This window comes from Podarcis cretensis (assembly GCF_951804945.1).
Source record: "Podarcis cretensis genome assembly, chromosome: 4".
NCBI lineage: Eukaryota > Metazoa > Chordata > Lepidosauria > Squamata > Lacertidae > Podarcis > Podarcis cretensis.
In genome coordinates, this window is record NC_137173.1 from 67,344,661 (window position 1) to 67,362,825 (window position 18,165).

The 18,165-nt window shown below is 40.3% G+C and overlaps 1 protein-coding gene across 1 annotated transcript in view; it reads right to left on the minus strand.

The window, feature by feature from the left end:
* Nucleotides 1-228: 228 nt before the first annotated feature.
* REPS2 (RALBP1 associated Eps domain containing 2) overlaps nucleotides 229-18,165 on the minus strand; it is a 75,993-nt gene continuing 58,056 nt past the window's right edge. The window contains exons 17-20 of the mRNA XM_079972682.1: nucleotides 7,913-7,996; nucleotides 5,504-5,649; nucleotides 2,858-2,963; nucleotides 229-1,582 (exon numbers count right to left, since the gene is read on the minus strand). Of these exons, the coding sequence (XP_079828808.1) occupies nucleotides 1,514-1,582; nucleotides 2,858-2,963; nucleotides 5,504-5,649; nucleotides 7,913-7,996 (405 nt within the window). The 3' untranslated portion in view covers nucleotides 229-1,513. The remainder of the gene's footprint in view (nucleotides 1,583-2,857; nucleotides 2,964-5,503; nucleotides 5,650-7,912; nucleotides 7,997-18,165) is intronic.

Here is an 18,165-nt window from a genome sequence, read left to right on the forward strand (position 1 = left end):
GGGGACTCCTCTACTCCCTGAGTCGAAGCAGGGTGTAATTCCCACCCCTTCAGTTTGATCAGGGCACCAACAAAGCCACAGAGCCTCTTTGTTTCTGTGCCAGTACAACTCTATCTTTTCCTGTATATCTCTATGCTTCTCTCGGTCCATGGGCTTTGCAAGAAGTGAAGGGGTTGAAAATGTTGTCTGCAAAGCACAGCATTGGGTATTTTTTTTTTTACAAATATATATATATATATATATAAGTAAAACATTTCATTTTAGGGTTTTTTTTAAGTGTACTTTGCTCTGCTTTAATAAGAACAAAATCAACAACCCAGAGCTCTTTAGAACTCTGCAAGCAGCATTCTAGGCTCAACATTGTAAAGTATATTAGAGACCTGTGCAGGTCTACTGGGAGGCCTATAAAGCCTGTTGGAGGTCACAAACAACCGTCAGGAGAAAGGCTGATGTGAAGCTGCGAAGGTTTTTTCTAATGTACATGCTAGTATATGCACCATTTGGCAACCTCTTAATTATTTTAAGGTAAGAAAAAGACAAGATCCCCTGGGGTTATGGAGAAAAGTACATTCTTTTTACTTCCCCACAAAAAGCACCTGGAATTTGTCTGCAATTTGGCAGGCCTAATTCACTCTGGAGGCACTTCCGTGCCTATAAACTTAATCCACTCTGTCCAAAAGGGAAACATTTTACCTGTTTTTAGATTCCCCATTATAGTGAATGGGGAACACAGACTTTCATTTTATACTGACTGGCTCAGGAGCCAAACTGCAGATTGTAGTGAAGAAGTACACAGTGTGATTCAGCCATGGTTCAGAATTTTGAAAACAGCAACACAGATAACAGATATCTTGGGACCTGTGCACAAACTCCAAGCAACTACTGCAGAGCGGCTGAGATGCAGGCTTCAGGAAACAGGCAGGGAGTCAACACCCAATGGTAGTTTGTAGAAGGAGATGTGTGTGGGTTGCAAAACCACAGTGGGTTGCAAAAGCACACTAGTGTTGCATCCAGAAATGGTCAGTAATCAGAGGGTTGATTTTTTAAAAAAAAAAACAGATAATGTACATAAGGAATACAGAGCTTCTTGAATGCTGCTTTCATTTATTCTAAAACTAGAAAGACTTTAAAGATCACAGATATGTAAAAAGTGATAATCCAGGATGAATGTAAATATAAGCAAATTTTCTAGACATATATACTATTTAAATATCCCACCCCAATGCATATAAATCAAGAATTATTGGAATAAATAAGTGTTAACAGTAAGAGAGAGATGGAATTTGACTGAGGCATTCTTGAAGGGTCGGTGGGAAAACAAGTTCAATTTCATAGGCATAAGGTTTGACATTCAGATTGTGTACCTTCTTCATCTGCAAGGTAAACTGGTGCAAGAAATGCAAAAGAAATATGGCAGTCACTTTTTCCAAATGATGTTGCCTTAGTGAAAAAAGCTTCTGCCAATATATTGTGCGGTTAAAGGTACTTGAAGCAAAAATTCTGTTACAGAATTTCATAAGACAGTGACAGGTCGGAGCTGCTCCAACTGAGTTTCCAGTGCAGTTCGTTCTTTGTGAACCTCCTAGACAATGCAAACAAACAAACAAACAAACAAACAAACAACAATCAGAATATAGCCCTTAAAGGCCTAAACGCATAAAAACAATATTGTCTTATGATGCAGACTTATAAAGTCCACTTTTGCAATCACTCCATAATTAATATACTTATAGCACTCACGCCCAAGTAAACCGATGTTACAACACTACAGACTTTACACTCAATTAGTGGCTTGGGTGCAGCAGTATTGCCTAAATGTCCCACTGACATTCCCCTATGCCCTGAATGCAGGGCCTGGAATCAGTTTAAATCTGGGTGCTTAAGGAATTAAACACAACAGTGTAATAAAGTACACAAAGCTTCCAGAAGATGGCTTATTTGAGATGCCACAAACATTAGGCTAGCTCTCGTCAACTGATTTGCCCAACATTATTCCGAACTCTGTTATAATACTAATGACTACAGCCAGCTGTAATGAGTTCAAGGGGCCACACCTCTACACAAGCAATCTTGGAGCAATGGCTATGAGAGACATCTAGTTAGTCAATCACTTGCCTTATTTTACTAACCACCATTAATTTGAATCTTTTTTCTTTCAACTCATACAAATATAAAATTCACTGACTGGAATATATTAGGCCAAGCACCTAACTGAGAACATTTTGTCACCACTTGGCAGAAAAGCCAGAACTATCTTTTCTGTTCCAAGATTACAAAGAAGGTGGAATGGGTGGGGAGGAGAAAGCTGGCTCCAGAGTTCTACAGCAGATTTCTACTCACAAATGGGGCAGTCTGGGATACTGGCTTCCCTTTCCCTCTGCAGTCCCCTAAAAATCTGATCTAGATGGTTGAGGGGGAACCCTGGAGCAGCATGGGGCTGCAGCGGAATGGTGGAGGGATTGGCTAAAATCTGTACTCTAGCTTCTGCTGGATCCAAGCTCCTTCCATTTGTGAAAGGGTGCTTTTGGGTCTAACTCGCAGCCCCTACAGTTTAGAGTGCAAGTGATCCTGCTGCTCTCATATTTCAAGATGGGAGAGAGGGTATTTGCCTCAGCAAGGTGCACACACTTTGGTTTGCTTCCTGTATTTAACAGTGTTGTTGTTGTTTAGTCGTTTAGTCGTATCCGACTCTTCGTGACTCCATGGACCAGAGCACGCCAGGCACTCCTGTCTTCCACTGCCTCCCGCAGTTTGGTCAGACTCATGCTGGTAGCTATTTAACAGTGTAGACAGAGGCATATGACATAGGCTTCAGAGAGCTTCATGGCACGTCTAACCATAGAAGTGTGCTCCTTACCTTCAGCTGTTGCTGGAGTTCACTGTTCAACCGAGCTAGGACCACGTTCGCTTCTTTATTTTTACGGATAGCTGTCTGAATAGCTTTCTTCTGTTTTGAAGACTGCCTGCCAGAGAGTAAAGACAAACCACTTTCAGAAAATGTATCACAGGGCCTTCCTGCTGTTTGGTAAAAAGGGATGCATTATGATACTTACACCTGAGACTAATTAAAATCAAAATGAGGTGGGGGGGGAGGAAATGCATTACAAAAGAGAGTTGCTATGCAGAAATAAATATTTATGAAATCAGGACATTCAATAAGAGATCCTGATCTTGTGGAAATCAGAAATGGAAGGAAGAAATTGTAGAGAATTGTAGAGTTGGAAGGGACCCTGAGGATCATCTAGTAAAACCCGCTGCGATGCAAGGATATGCAGCGGTACCATACGGGGATCGAACCCGCAACCTTGACGTTATCAGCACCGTACTGTAACCAACTGGCTATCCAGGCATTTTAATAGCCCTATCTGTAGGCCAGAATTCATTTACTATGTTAACCTGGCTCAATTTCCTCCTTAAAGCTTATTTCCCTATATACCACTGAACTAAGATCAGCTCAAATGGAGGGATTTCCAGTCTAACATTGCCAGCTTCATGGACAATTGCCCTCCTACCACATGACCTGACATGGACAATGGCACACTTTTATGGATCAACACAGCTGTTCCCTATATATTAAGGGGGAAACTCACCTTAATAGGTCTAAAGACAGCACCTGTGTTTAACTTTCAGTACCGTCAGTCATAAATGCGTTTTTCTGTTTAGTATAAGGAATGAGAAATATATTTTAAAATGTAAGAAGAGCCCTGTTGGATCAGATCAAAGGTCCATCTGGTCCAGCACTCTATCCCCACAGCTGCCAGTTAGATCAAAGAATCTAGTTCAACCTCCTGCAATGCAGGAATCTCAACTAAAGCATCCATGACAGGTGGTCATCCAACCTCTGCTTAAAAACCTCCAAGGAAGGAGAGCCCACAACCTCCCGAGGGAGTCCGTTCCACCGTTGAACAGCTCTTACTAGAAGCATCTTATTAGATGTTTGTGGGAAACCTAGAAGCAGGACCCTACTTTTCAAAGTACAATAATCTATTTGAAGTCCTCTGCTACTCGTGCTCACCAGAAATAAATAGCCATCATGACTACTGATATCATCTTTGATTTTTAAAAAGCAAGTTTTTTGTTTTTGTTTTACTAGCATATCTACACCTACTAGTATTTCCCTTATGGAAACCTTATTAAGAACATTTGAATACTGATATGTTTGCTGCCCCCTTTTATTAGTTAATATTTTCATGGTTTTTTTTCCACCTGAGCGATAGAGGTAGTTTGCATGTTACAAAGCAGTAGTAAAAGCATAAATAAAACTCATTTGTACTCCCCTGCTTCTTTGCAGCATGCAAGAGACCAAAGTTATGATGTCACAAGGTAAAACAGAATTTCCAGCATGAGTCTTTAGATTTTGTACATCCATCTGTTCTCCTTTTTTTTAAGTGAATATGTTAGCAATTTTCATCTTGAGAGAAAACCAAGAAACTGGAAACATGGGGGAAATATAGGCTAGATAAGCAGAATTGTTCCTGAGAGAAGCCTTTTATGATTTTCTGCAAGGTGTTAGCAGCTCTTAAATGACAACATGATCAAAGGCAGATACATTTGTTTTAAAAACAGCACAAAGTCCATGTGAAAAAAGTAGAGTTAGCTTTCCCACTCTCTAAAAAGAGAGGTGACAATTTGATCTTTGGAAGAGAATCCCAATGATTTTTTCAGAAAGTCTTCCCCGTGCTTCTTCACTGCCCTCCACCACATCCTTCAACACTCTAGCTGAGGAAAACAAAAATATGCTTATTTGACTGATAAGTAAACTTCAGTCATTTACTGTTCTCAAAATAGGACTAATTTGTTATGCCAGCAGCAAATGCATCTGTTTTGAAAGAGTCAATTAGGCTCTACAAACAACACTAATACTTTCAGATCACTTAAAAACTCTTAGGAAGAGTTCCAGCCTTCCACATTACTTGCCAGAAATGCATACTTCAGAAGGGTGTGACTTTATACCACCACTTTTCAGGTACTATATGGGATTAGAAAACTTTTTTAAAAAAATAAAAATTGGCTGCATGGATTCAGTGGCCAGGTAGTTATTCCTTCATTGTACTGGTTCCAAAACACATTTCAACAGCCCTCAAAATCATGGAACCAGAACACTAGAACAGGTATCAAAGTTCATCTATTCAGTCTCTTGCCATACACCAGGATTTTCCGCCTACATCTCTCCATAGATTAACTGTCCTTTTCCAGATTCCCACCCCTGCCCACCCCTAATCCACAGAAGAGTATTTCAGAAGGCTAGATGTCTTTTTCAGCGAGTCTGCATGCTCTAAGTACTAAGAAAAAACAAGTGAGTTGCATAAGCTGTGTCAGCATCTGGTGGTTGTGAATTGCCCAAACAAAATTATTTTCAAACTTCACATCTGGAAGACAGTAGAAGGAAGTGCAGCTCACTTGCACTTTTTCCACATTACTTTTTTTTTTTAGAATGCTTTATATCCCTCCATGTTGCCATAAAGCCCTCTCCCCAATTTCTCATAAAAGTCAGCCTTTTTACTTTGGGATTGTATGGTGGGATTTGATGGCAGGCAAGGAAGGGGCTACACTTTTCGTGGGGGAAAGTTCCTGGTTCTCTAGCGTCTGGCTTTCAGGCCGGAATTTCCTGCGAATCGGTTTTGATGGTGGTTGAGTAAGCAACACCTCCTGTGGGGGGAAAAAGAGAGCAAGGATTAAAATAACTATTGATGATTCATTAGGAAAACAACAAAGCCACCAGAATCTCATTAACATTTTTTTCGGACCCAAACGGTATTGTTTACTTTGGCTCTGTCTATCCTCATTCCCTAGACCAATTTAATTTATCTCTGTTATGGCATCATCTCTTAGGAACTAGTATCTTCATACCTGGAGTTCCTCAGGAATTAAAAGAAACCAAAAAATCAGTGCAGCTTGAAAGGTTCCATTCACTATGTTGATTCAAAATGGCATCCAAACTGTATCTAAACATACATACAGCTCCTTGGTTTCCGGAACCATCATGCAAAATTTAGCTGCAATTGGTGCAGTTCTGAAAATTTCAGTCTGCCATCTAGATTCAAAATGGCAGCTAATTGTAGCCATAATACACACAAACAACAACAACAACCCATCCTGCTTTTTGATCTCAGAAACCAGCATGTAAAATCTGGCTACAATATCTTAAAGAGTTGTCCAAACTATAGCAAACAGATAAACAACTTTCCATAATATATGGAAGTTTCCTGGGCAAATCCATTGCTAAGAATAAGAGTTGCCTAACTTCATAATTATGCTCTTAATTTTTGTTTATTTCAGTAGGACCACCACAATGAAGATTCTTCTGAATCAGTTTATTTTGGACCAAGACAATATTCCAAATGCAAACTGGAAAATTACATCAGAAGTAGTCACTAAGAGATTTTAAAAAGAGTGGTGGTAGAATGCATGGAAAGGAAAATTTGCATTATGAACCCATAAATTAACACATTCAATGGAAACATAGTTGATGACATAAAAACCCTAACTTTGTAAGTTGAAATTTAACTACTGTATTTTCTATATCAGTATATAGTGTAAACTGATACAGTATTTATGCATTGACAGTATATACAGTAGCCCATGCATTGACAACTAAAACAGACTTAGAGCTGGAAGAGAAGAAAAAAATACACCTTACAGTATAACATTGCGTATTTTCAGCTGATCAGGTTTTTATATGGTCAATCTGCATTGGTTGCCAATTTTCTGTATGTACTCCGGGTGCAATTCTCTGCCACTTTTGTGGCAACGATACCTCATTTTTCAAGCACTGGATGCACTTATATACCTGAGAGAACATTGTTATTTCTTCAGATAACTCTTACCTATTGCCGTTGCTACAAGGAAGGTGCCTTGATATTGCTATAGCACCCATAGGATACTACTTGAAATATGAATGGTCTCAGGCTACACATCACTTCCTTTTCCTCTATGCATGTATTTATGCTGTTGTGTGAATTTATTGCTACCTATCACCCACTTTTCTGAAGCAATCAATAAAGCAAGAACTATGATCCCAGCCGGAATCTTACTTCCTTCTTTCCTTCTCCTCTTCCAGTCCCTGCCTCTACCTTCACTCAGCACCAACTGTCAGAAAGCTAGTGTTCAGCCAGTTTCCAAAATATGTGGTGGGAAAGTCTGAATAACTTAGTACTCCAGTTAACCCCCCCTTTCCTTACAGCCCCCTTCCCTTTGTTCTAGTAAACCCCTCCCTTTAGGAAACAGAACCGTAGGAACCTCAGTCTTCAGCTCTCGTCAGCCCCTCTCTAACCAGTACTGTTCCAACTTGCTTCAGTTTTCATGGGATTCTTCCTGGGATACATTGCTCCAGCCTTACAGCCTCACTCCCCTATGTCCTTATCCTGACTACCTTTGTCACATTCCATTTCTCTTATCTGTGTTTCAGATTTAGCTAGGAATGTGAAGGAACACACAGCTGCCTGCTCCCTCTTTTAAGTTGCTCATATTTTTCCATTACTTTGAGAAGAACCCAAGATGCCTCGCTTAAGAAATGCAGAGTGTGGGGTTCAAGGGAACCAAAAAAAAGGCTGGCCTCCATTCAGCTTGCACCTTTTGCCTCCTGGGAAATGAAAACAATCCATAGCTTGTTTTCATGGAGGCACTGCGGACCACCACAACCATGTTTTCTCCCAAAGAACCATAGTATCCAGTAACCTTCTATGTGCAAAGCATGAACTTTACATATAAAAAGGACTCTATCAGTTTGTCTGTGGTAGGAAAAATATACAAGTTGCACTCATGTGGTGCCACAATAGATTGCTCCTTGTAGAAAAGTGCTGCTAGTGCTATTTCTTAGTGTCCTGATCTTCAAGAGAAGTCAGTACGTGGAACTATTTATCACCTTTAAGGGTTTGAAATGAAAAGAGAAAACTATATGCCTTGACCTTACCTTTTTTGCTGGGCTGCCTTCTTCAACTTGTGATGAGGACCTGTTCATTGGCAAATGCATTTCAATCTGAGATTCTTGTTCCATCTGTAACAATAGACAAGACACTGTAACACCAAAATTGCTAGCAGCTACCCATCAATCAAAACTAGTTTTCAACACTTGGTCACACTCCAGTGTGACCAACAAAAGACATACGAGCAGGCTTTGATTTTTAGAGGCTGGGAAGCTGGTTTAGCTGCTGCTGCAGTGATGTCTGTGAATGAACCCCATTCTCCTACAGAAGTTAATGGCTGCCATTCACTCTAATGAGAAAAACAAAAGTGTGCTACATTTGTGAGCATTATTACAGTACAAGTGAAATAAAATCTGCTCCCTATCCCTGACACTAGGTGGCCTGCTTTCCACCAACAAGAGATTCAGAGGTGCCTTGCCCCCAGCCAAGGATCCAGAAAACATACAAGTCCTACCCTCAACTGCAGTATACATAGTCGTACTGCTAACATACAGTATAATGAAAACAGATGCGATTCACCTAGCACTGCAGCTACACCACCTCCAGTCCTTTTAATGCTGTAGTCCTTACCTGGCAGCAAGCTCCACTGAACATAATGAGAGTTACATCTGAGTAAACATGCACCATAAAACAGTTTTCAGAGATCACAGAGTCTGAGGAGCAGCAGTGCTTGGTGAAAACAAACCCAGATTAGGAAATTAGTACAGCAATTTTAAATATGCGAGAGCATGGCGAAGGATCACATATGTGGTTTCCTCCGCTTAATACAATAAAAAACTTTCTTTACTTCCAGCAACAGTTTAATTTCTGACATGTGGTCTCCATTGGCTACATGGAAAGCAACGTTATGGAACTGTGCAATGGGACTTATTTCCAACTAATCCAAGAGAGTTTTAGGATTGCAACGCTAACACACAACAACAATTATATAATCAAATTATGTAATGAGGAACATTCTAAGGGGGAAAACAATGGTGTCTTATTTATATTAAAACAAATAGCTAGTTTTTAAGATCCTGCCCCTGACAAACATTCATCATGTAGCAAATGAAAATAAAGTTAAACTGAAACCAGCTAACCAATTTGATAGTCCTCTTTATGCAAAGACATAGTTTTAGCGAATCAATGAAGTGGCAGTTTATGAAGCCTGACAGCTTCCTGGAAACGCTTATTGGTGTACATAAGTAATGTAATATCTGCCTGCACTTATTTTACACACACTAAAATTTGGCATTTCTAACTTCTGCAACAATAAATGACCCAACTGCATACAGTGGAACCTCAGCTGTCGAATGTAATCCGTTCCAGAAGACCATTCAACTTCTGAAATGTTCAACAATCGAGGCGCAATTGCCAGTCAGCAAATTCATTTGAACAAAGGAAGAAACGCGTCTCAGAAGCCGTTCGACTTCCGAGGCACGTTCAAAATGGAAGCATTCACTTACAGGTTGTTGGCGTTTGGGTTCCGAATTGTTCGGCTTCCGAAACATTCAACAATCGATGTTCCACTGTATATTCAAGTTGCCATGTGAAGGTGCCAACTGGCTACAGTCAACTGTATCTGGCTCTGGACAAGTGCCTAGGTGGGAGGCCTTATTGGAACCCCCCCCCCCAAACAATGTACACTACCTTGGGTGCCATGATGGAAGAAATGTGGAATATAAATGTAAGAAAACGTATGAAAGTTAAAAATTAAATAAAACCAGTGACATTGACTATATTGTATCTCTGATTATAACACAGTAGTAGCTTGGAAAAGATTGCTGGCAGACAATGGAAGCTTACTCTCCTTTAGCAAGGTATACAAATGCAATTAAAATATACATCCAGGGCTGAGCCATGGAACTGATAACAGAGGCAAAATTAAACTCCAGCTTTGTCCAACTTTTCTGAAGAACCTGACATTTTCTAAGCACCTGGGATGAAAAGTCACTTTGCTTCTGACATTTAATTTGTGTGCCTGTGTATGCATATGCAGAGAGTCATAATCTTTGAGTCAAATCAAAGGATCCAGAATTCAGAACGTTGTAGATGCATGAAATGCATAGGCATACCAGGGGATTGGTGAAACTGGACCTTGTCAGGGGCGCAGGCTGCATGCACAAAAATTACCCCAGAGATGAGGGGCTCATTAGTTAATAAACTAGGTAATAACTTTCCCATGTTTACAAGGTTTTGTACTCTTATATTTGATTTGTTTTATTTCATCTACAGAAAATCACTGTTTAACCAGTCTAACATCAACGAAAAGAGAGACCGTTTAAAGAGGAGTAGGAATCAATGCGGCTTTTTGCTCCTTCCTTGGGTATGTGGGCTCCAGCAGATGAAATGGCTCAGTACCAAATTAAGGGGCAGAAGAGATGAAGAAAGCAGCAGAAGCACCAAATCTATAGGCCCAAATTTGGGGAGTGGGTGGAGGGTGACATTCAGTCCACAGGGAAGGGCAAGCAGCAGCAGCAGCAGCAGCTACTGTGGCTGGTGGAGCTGCAAAGCTGCCTTGCCCCTCCATCGAAAGAAGCCACCACCAGTGATGAGCAGGCAGGTCAAAGAGGGATGTCAGCTGAGCGCTCCCAAGCAAGGCCTCCCGGAGCATTGTGAGGCTTGGGCTCCCTCCCTGTACAATTCAGGGAGCAGCCTCAAACTCTCAGTTATTTTGCCCCTACAGATGACCAGTTTATTGAACATTCATTCTGATTTGCTTGCACAAAGCTCACACGTTAGATTACATCCGGCCATTATTGTGCTTTTAGATGACTGTGAGCATTTGCTCTGCATTCTTCCTGATTTGCTTATAGGGTGTTTAGATGGCTTCTCATTACTCATTCTTTCATCCCACACTTGTCAATGCATTTCCCTGACACTTTCCAAACTGCAAAGAATCCATATTCTTTTTTTCTTTTTTTTAAGTGGATTGGTTGTGCTAAAGTGACAGAATCCACTGTTAACTGCCCCTGTTGAGAGTCTGCCTACGTGGCACTATTCCTTCGGTCTTCTCAGTACAACCCTGAGATAAGAAAATGTCATTTGAAACACAATAAGCCTGCTCTTCTTTTCTGGCGGCCTTTATTTGTCTTGCCCTCTCTGGTGTTCACATCAGCCTCAGCACAGCGTATCTCTTGTTGGCATCTGTCTGTTTCAGGAGACAATGAAGGAGTGCACCTTTGGGGTTGGAGAGTTACAGCACTTGCTGTGGCTGTAGAGAGTGATACAGGAAATACATGTTTTGTTGCAGCTGGGGCAGATGAAGGTGCCTGGATGTGCAGTTTTAGATGCACCATTGCTTTTTTTCTCTCTGTGCTCATGCCAGTGGTCATTCCTCCTCTGGTCACTGCTGCAGATACACAACCTGACTGTCTCCAGGTACTGCAGTCTTCTGCAAGGGATTCCCACATGGCGGGGTTGATATTACCAGCCTGCATGTCTCATTTGCAGGGCGTCAACTGTCTATGTACAAACATGATCAGTATATCTAAATCTCCAGAGGCATACCTAGAGTCCCTTGTACCAGCAACGCACCGCTGCTATTGCAGCAAGATCAAACACAGGAGAAGTGATGGGGGTGGCACCGATATAACTCCTTGCCAAGGCCACCAGGGACCTGAGGTACACCTCTGATGAAATCTAGATAAATCTAGATTCAGTGGGCACCCTCTGTGCCAGCTTTTAAATGCCTGCTGAAAACTTCTCTATTCTGCCAGGAGACAGTTAGGAGTATATTCCCCACAATGGTCTACTGATGTTTGTTTTTTAATTCATTTTTGCTTTTTACTTGTTTTTTACTTTTTGTGATTTTATTGGTTTTATGTTTTTAAATTGCTGTAAACTGCTAATATATTTTTATGATACGGCAGTTTATAAATACTTTTATACATCATAAATAGATGAATGAAATCCACACAACCTGTCATTATATTCCTGGCTGCCCAAGTGCTGTATTCATTAGAACCATGATAAACTTCTTCCCCACATAAGAAGAACCCTACTGTATCGGACCAAAGGCTGATCAAGTCCTACAGCCTGTTCCCCAGTGGCCAACCAGGTGTTTCTGGAAAGTCCACAAGATAACATGAAAGCAATTAGCAATTTCCTGATGTTTTCTCCCCAGAACTGGCATTCAGAAGCATACTGCCTTAGTTACTAGAAGATGCATATATAACCTTCATGATGGGTAGACATCAATAGCCTCATCCTCTGCTGGCTTGTCTAATTTCCTTCCAAACACATATAAACTGGTGGCTGGTCACCATATCTTGGCAGCAAATCCCATAATTTAACTATGTGCCATGTGAATAAGTACCTCATAGAGACTGTCTTCACATCAGAAAAAGTATTGTGTGACATGGTCCCAATTTTGTAATATATTAGGAAAAGAGAAAAGTCAACAGTGCGGATGCTAAATATATCTGTAGCTCTAGATCACAGAATTATATAAAACCATTGTTTGTTCCACATTAAAGTTGGACAATAAGATGGTTCTGACAGAGATCGTGATGATTTAAGAACAGGATTAAGATACGTCCACCCATTTCACAATCTGTTAAAGGAACATAGTGTCTAAGTTTCCCTTCTACTTTTTCTTTTTGGCTGCTGCTACATATACAGATATGCTACTACTACTGTGAGCTTCCTGTACTCCCAACTGCATTATTTGCCAAACAAGGATAAAATATATTTTCTCTGGGAAGCTTCAACAAGAGCAGGAAGCCAGCTATGCATTCTGCTGTGTGTGTTGTGTGTAAATTCCCAAACTGTAATGGGTGCTAAAGTCCTATTACATGTGGACTATCAAGATCAGATGCAGAGAATGAGTGCACCAGCTCCATTAAAAAAAGCATCATGCCGACATGCCCCGTATGCATCTGATTAGAGAGAAACAAAGCAGTATGTAACAGCTCTGCACCAACATTGTACAGGCACCACAGCTGTATTCCTTCATGATACAGAACATGTGAGTCAGCTGTTCATTCAGTGATGAATCCATTGTGCAGTGTAAACTGAATGCATAATCGGCACGTTGTGGTTATGTAGTAGTGCAGATACATCCTCAGGGCAGCTCAACACTGTACATTTAAAGCATATTCAATGCACAGTTAAAGCACAAATAAATCTGGGAAGTGTAGTCTGTTAAGGATGCTAGAAATTATATCTCTGTGAAGGGGAAACTACAGGCTCCAGGATTCTTTGGGGGAAGTTGTGTGCTTTAAATCCATTAACATACCTTAAATGTCTAGTGCAGGGGTCGGCAACCTTTTTCAGCTGTGGGCCAGTCCACTGTCCCTCAGACCTTGTGGGGGGCTGGACTATATTTTTTTTTGGGGGGGGATGAACAAATTCCTATTCCCCACAAATAACCCAGAGATGCATTTTAAATAAAAGGACACATTCTACTCATGTAAAAACACGCTGATTCCCGGACCGTCCACAGGCCAGATTGAGAAGGCGACTGGGCCGCATCCGGCTCCTGGGCCTTAGGTTTCCTAACCCTGGCCTAGTGTGAATCTGCCCAAAGATAAATCATGGTACACGTAAAATATGAAAGGATGGCATTCAATTACTACATCCTGTCAGCATAAGGATTTCCACTTCTGCAATGGGACCCACCCCCCGTGTGTGCCCTGCACCCCTCAAACAGATTTCACTTTGCGAGAAATCTTTGTGCCACTGGAACTTTCATATAGCACAGCACTGAGTTTGGCTGATTAACTGAGAACCACCAATAATAGTGTTAGAGAATGCAATGGAGGCAAGTTATCTCACTCAAAATAAAGGTTTAAAAAAGAAGAAGAAAGGAAAATGGGATAAATGGTTCTAAAAAGTTATATTCCCCAGAGTTGCATTAGTTTCTGCCTCCAGATTCTGGCCAAGTTTAACAAGCTAACACTTTGCAGCTGCACACCTAGCACTCCTCCCCCCATTTCTATCTGTCCATCTTATTTGCTTTCAGCTAGTTGTTCGCCTCAGTGGGACTTCTAAAAAGCGCTCAGAACTTACGTAACACTGTTTCCTGAAAAGAACACAGTGTGACATGCAATTTAAAGGGCATCTGAAAGTGTCACTGCACTCATTACATAAAACTGAAAAAGCTGCTGAATGAAAAATTATAACTGCTCTCCTAATTAAAATACTATTTGAATAGTTGTAAAATATCAATTATTCCATAAATATATTCTACCTATAAGGCAGCAGTACTGTCATCCAACTCATTTCCTGAGATTTCATAGTGAATTGTTCAATTTTTTCTATCTCCATCAAATTCAAGTGTCTCCGTTTAAAGGTCCCTCCTTCTCAATCTCATATTCTAAATGAGACTAGAGTTATGCTACGAGACTTGAGGCTGTGTCAACCCCCCCCCCCCCCGTTACCTTAATCCTGGCTGACACTGAGGAAGCTGTACAAAAAGAAACATAAATATATCACCAGGCAAGGGAGTGGAGTGCTTGCCAGTAGAAAAACAAGCGGCAACATTAAATGATAGCTTTTATGGACTCCTTGCAGTTTTGACATCAAAATAATTGATGAGGCAGCATTTCTTACTGTTTTCTGGCTTTTTCTGTGCCATTGAGATAGGACAGGAACAACAATTAACCTTGGGTTTTTCCTTCTGGGCTAGTACAGTACTATGTGCTACCACAGAATCCAAGGACTGATAGGGACCAGCATAATCACTAGGCTAATATTGAAGGTATCAGCCTCCAGGCATTAAAATCATATCCACAGTGATATATTTTTTTTTATACCCCCACCAAACATTTCACAGACTTACATTTCCCAACCTTGATTACAAGGGGGTGGGGGTCTTTTCCAAAGATGCCCAATCAAGTTCATGGAACAACCTAGGAAAAACCAAGTTTCTGTTTAGGGGGGTAGCAAGGAGCACCAGGCTGTGAGCACCCTATTCCATTGTGGGATGCTCAACTCAAAATCTATACTACACTCAAGCTGCATGGAGAGGTCTGGTGCAACATAAATATATAAATATTATTTCAAGTAAGAAAATAACCAGGTATGAATATGAGGTTGACAGTCTAACTGGTTGTCATATCCTTAAAGTGCCACCTAGTGGAAACTGTCACAATAGTTCAATAAGAGTGAAACACACACTCACAAGGTCACTTGCTTGGCAAAAGCTGGCAGTTTCAAACATCTACAGGTGAAACACGTGAATTTAGTTACCGGTAACTCTGGAGCACATGTATGAGAGCATGAACTTAACTGAACTTTCTAGTTACTCTGACACCTTTCTTATCCACCACTATCTGGCAGCTGAAATGAAAATATGTAGATGCACCTGTGTTGTGCTAGGTAAAACAAAAACAAAAACAAAAACAGGCTCACAGCACAATAGATTTATGTTCACATGAAGATGAACATCAGATTCAACTTCTAATGTGCTTTACTTGTTCTGCTGCCACTGAGAGCGGCTTTATGAATGAACTAAATTCACCTATGTGGTCACCATGATTGGGCATGGCTTCCCAGTCTGTATGCAGCATAAATCAGCTTGCATGTGTAATGCAAATCCGTAGGAGAATCAAAATGAATTCTTCCCACAACTGAATTTAGTTGTGTACAACCCTAAAGAGCGATTCATATGACCATCTCTTTATGTACACTTTCTTCCTATGACTTTATTTTTCAGGTTGGCTACACACATAGGCATGTTTTTCCTAAACAAACATAAAAGAAGGGGAAAAAACCAGTCCATGTATACCATACCCACCATGCATGAAAACTGAGCAATCATCTTTTTCTCTGCATATACAGGCAACTCCCCATTTGCGTGGGGTTGCAATCTGGGTCATTGCGTGCATCAGCTGTCATGCATAAGCCCATGCTGTCCCCTTCCAAAACAGAAAATGACACACACGTCAGCGTTCATGTATCAATTGGACACACCATTGCATTAAGAATGGTTTATTTTCCCTTTAAAGTGTTGCTAATTTTAGGTCCTTAAATCTGTTTTTCCATCTCTTCCTCAGAAGCAGCTAGACTTTTTCGGTTCAATTTGTGAACCTACTATTTAGCACAGTGAAACATCAGATTCTTTCTTGCAGCTTGTTGTAGAAGCTGAAAGTGATAGCATAGGAAGAAAACCTATAGGGATGCAAATGCAACAAGCTGCCAAAATCTTGCTGAGCCAACTGCTTTTGCAGCCCTCTGCAATCCTCAAATTTTGATAAGCTGCTCTTTAAAAAAAGAAAAAAGAAGAAGCTGTCTGAGAGTCAGTGATAAGGTTTAGGGCAAAGGAAGTAACATATATAAATCACAAGAGTGCTCAGCGCTTTTAGAAGCAATGAATAGGACCTTGATGGAAATATTACCAATCTTTCATACTCCAGCTTCACAAAGCCAGATTAAAGTAAGATAGAAGGCGGTATGTGTACTCTTCTATGGCTGTATTAATAGGTTCATTGGTGTGGGTTTTTTGGTGGTTTTTTAAAAATACATATAATACAGAACGAAAGTATTATTATTATTTTTTGCAGTACCAGAATTCCTTAGGAAATATTTCATGTATTCAGCCAACAAGCTCTGTAGTACACAGAACTTCCTCTGCCTTTAAACCTATTTTATCATGCCACTGAGTATTTATGTTATTTTATAGAATAAATAAAATGAAATGGTATCAAGACTTGCACTTTAAATCCAACTGAATTGTACTCAGGTGATGGAGGATAGCATAAGTAATGCTATATAGCAATTTCTATCATTTCATTAAGGCAATGATTGCAATTAATATCAAATGTGCTGTTGACTAGAGCAAGCCCACAAATGTTATGGAAGGTAAGCTTCTCTTACACTCTGTAAGGTGCCATGCATACTGACGGCGATATATACAAAATAATACTATAATTTTTTTGTTATTAATTATATATCCATATATTGTTGGACACAGATAAGGGATTTGGCTGTCTGTTGAAGCATTTAAACAGTGCCTGCACCTATGCTCAACCAGTTTATTTGTAAATAAACTTACTTACTGCAAATACCAGAAGCTTCAAGTGAACTCCCTAAAAAGGTAGCTAAAATCAGTTAAGCACTGTGCCCCTCAAACTTTTCACCACTCTGGGAAGTTGGGGTGTACATAACATTACTGTTTTTTCTTATTATCTTGTGTTGTTAGCTGCTTTGGACTGTTTAACAGTTGTTAAGGAAACAACTGTTTTCCCTCTCAATAAACAATAAACAACCATTCCAGCTTGATACATAGACTATTTTCATTTTCTCTTTCTTTCTTTCTTTCTTTCTTTCTTTCTTTCTTTCTTTCTTTCTTTCTTTTTCCTGCCTTCCTTTCCCTTCCTTCTCTTTCTCTGTATCTACAGATATACACACACATGCATGCATGTACATATAGCAGACAAATACAGAATGCAGCTGCACTAGATAAGTGGTGCTTCACACACACACACACACACACACACACAGACACACCCCCGATGTCCCCAGTCCAAGAGATGACACCTGACTCCTGCTAGCACAACAAATGCTTAAGACATGAATAACTTTGCTAAGCAATACTCCTTGACACACTACAAACACCATCTCTGACATCATTACTGACACCCAATACACAATTCATATTTGTGCAGATATAGTACTTTTTCAAAAGGTTTCCTTGTGTGTGCATGCAAGAGAGTGAGAATGCTGTGCATATATATCCTCTGCAGCACAAAAGCCCTCATGTAGCCCTTTTGTAAGAAAAAATAAATGTGAGGCTACAATGTGACCTTTGCAGTAATGTCTTGCCAATATATGAACACTTTCCTTTTCCTTTGAAGGGCATATAAACCCTTTTCATAGCACCAGAATCTATACCCCCTGTGGGTTTTAAAAGAAGAATGATTTCCTATTCTACATGACATAATGTCAGAACTGTTGTGGGCAGATGATGAATAAAGCAGAGCGTTGCAAGTACTTTGGGTAGCAAAAATAAACCACTTCCTTAATTGAATGGCAAATATTACAAGGCTATAATATATGTGTATAGTCCCCTCCTTCTTTTGCAGGACTCTGAAGTTTCAAGATCTCTAGCATATGTTAGATTTATTCCACCTGAGTGTACCAGAGATGCAACTGAAGCTCATACTCCATCAACTCTGCTCAGACTCCACACTACTCACTGGGATACAAATTTGAACCCTGGACATAAGCAGCTCCAAGAAAACTATGTGCTAGACCTATACACTTCAGGGAGAGGGAGAATTCAACTTTAGGGACATCCGAATCTTGCCTTTCCACA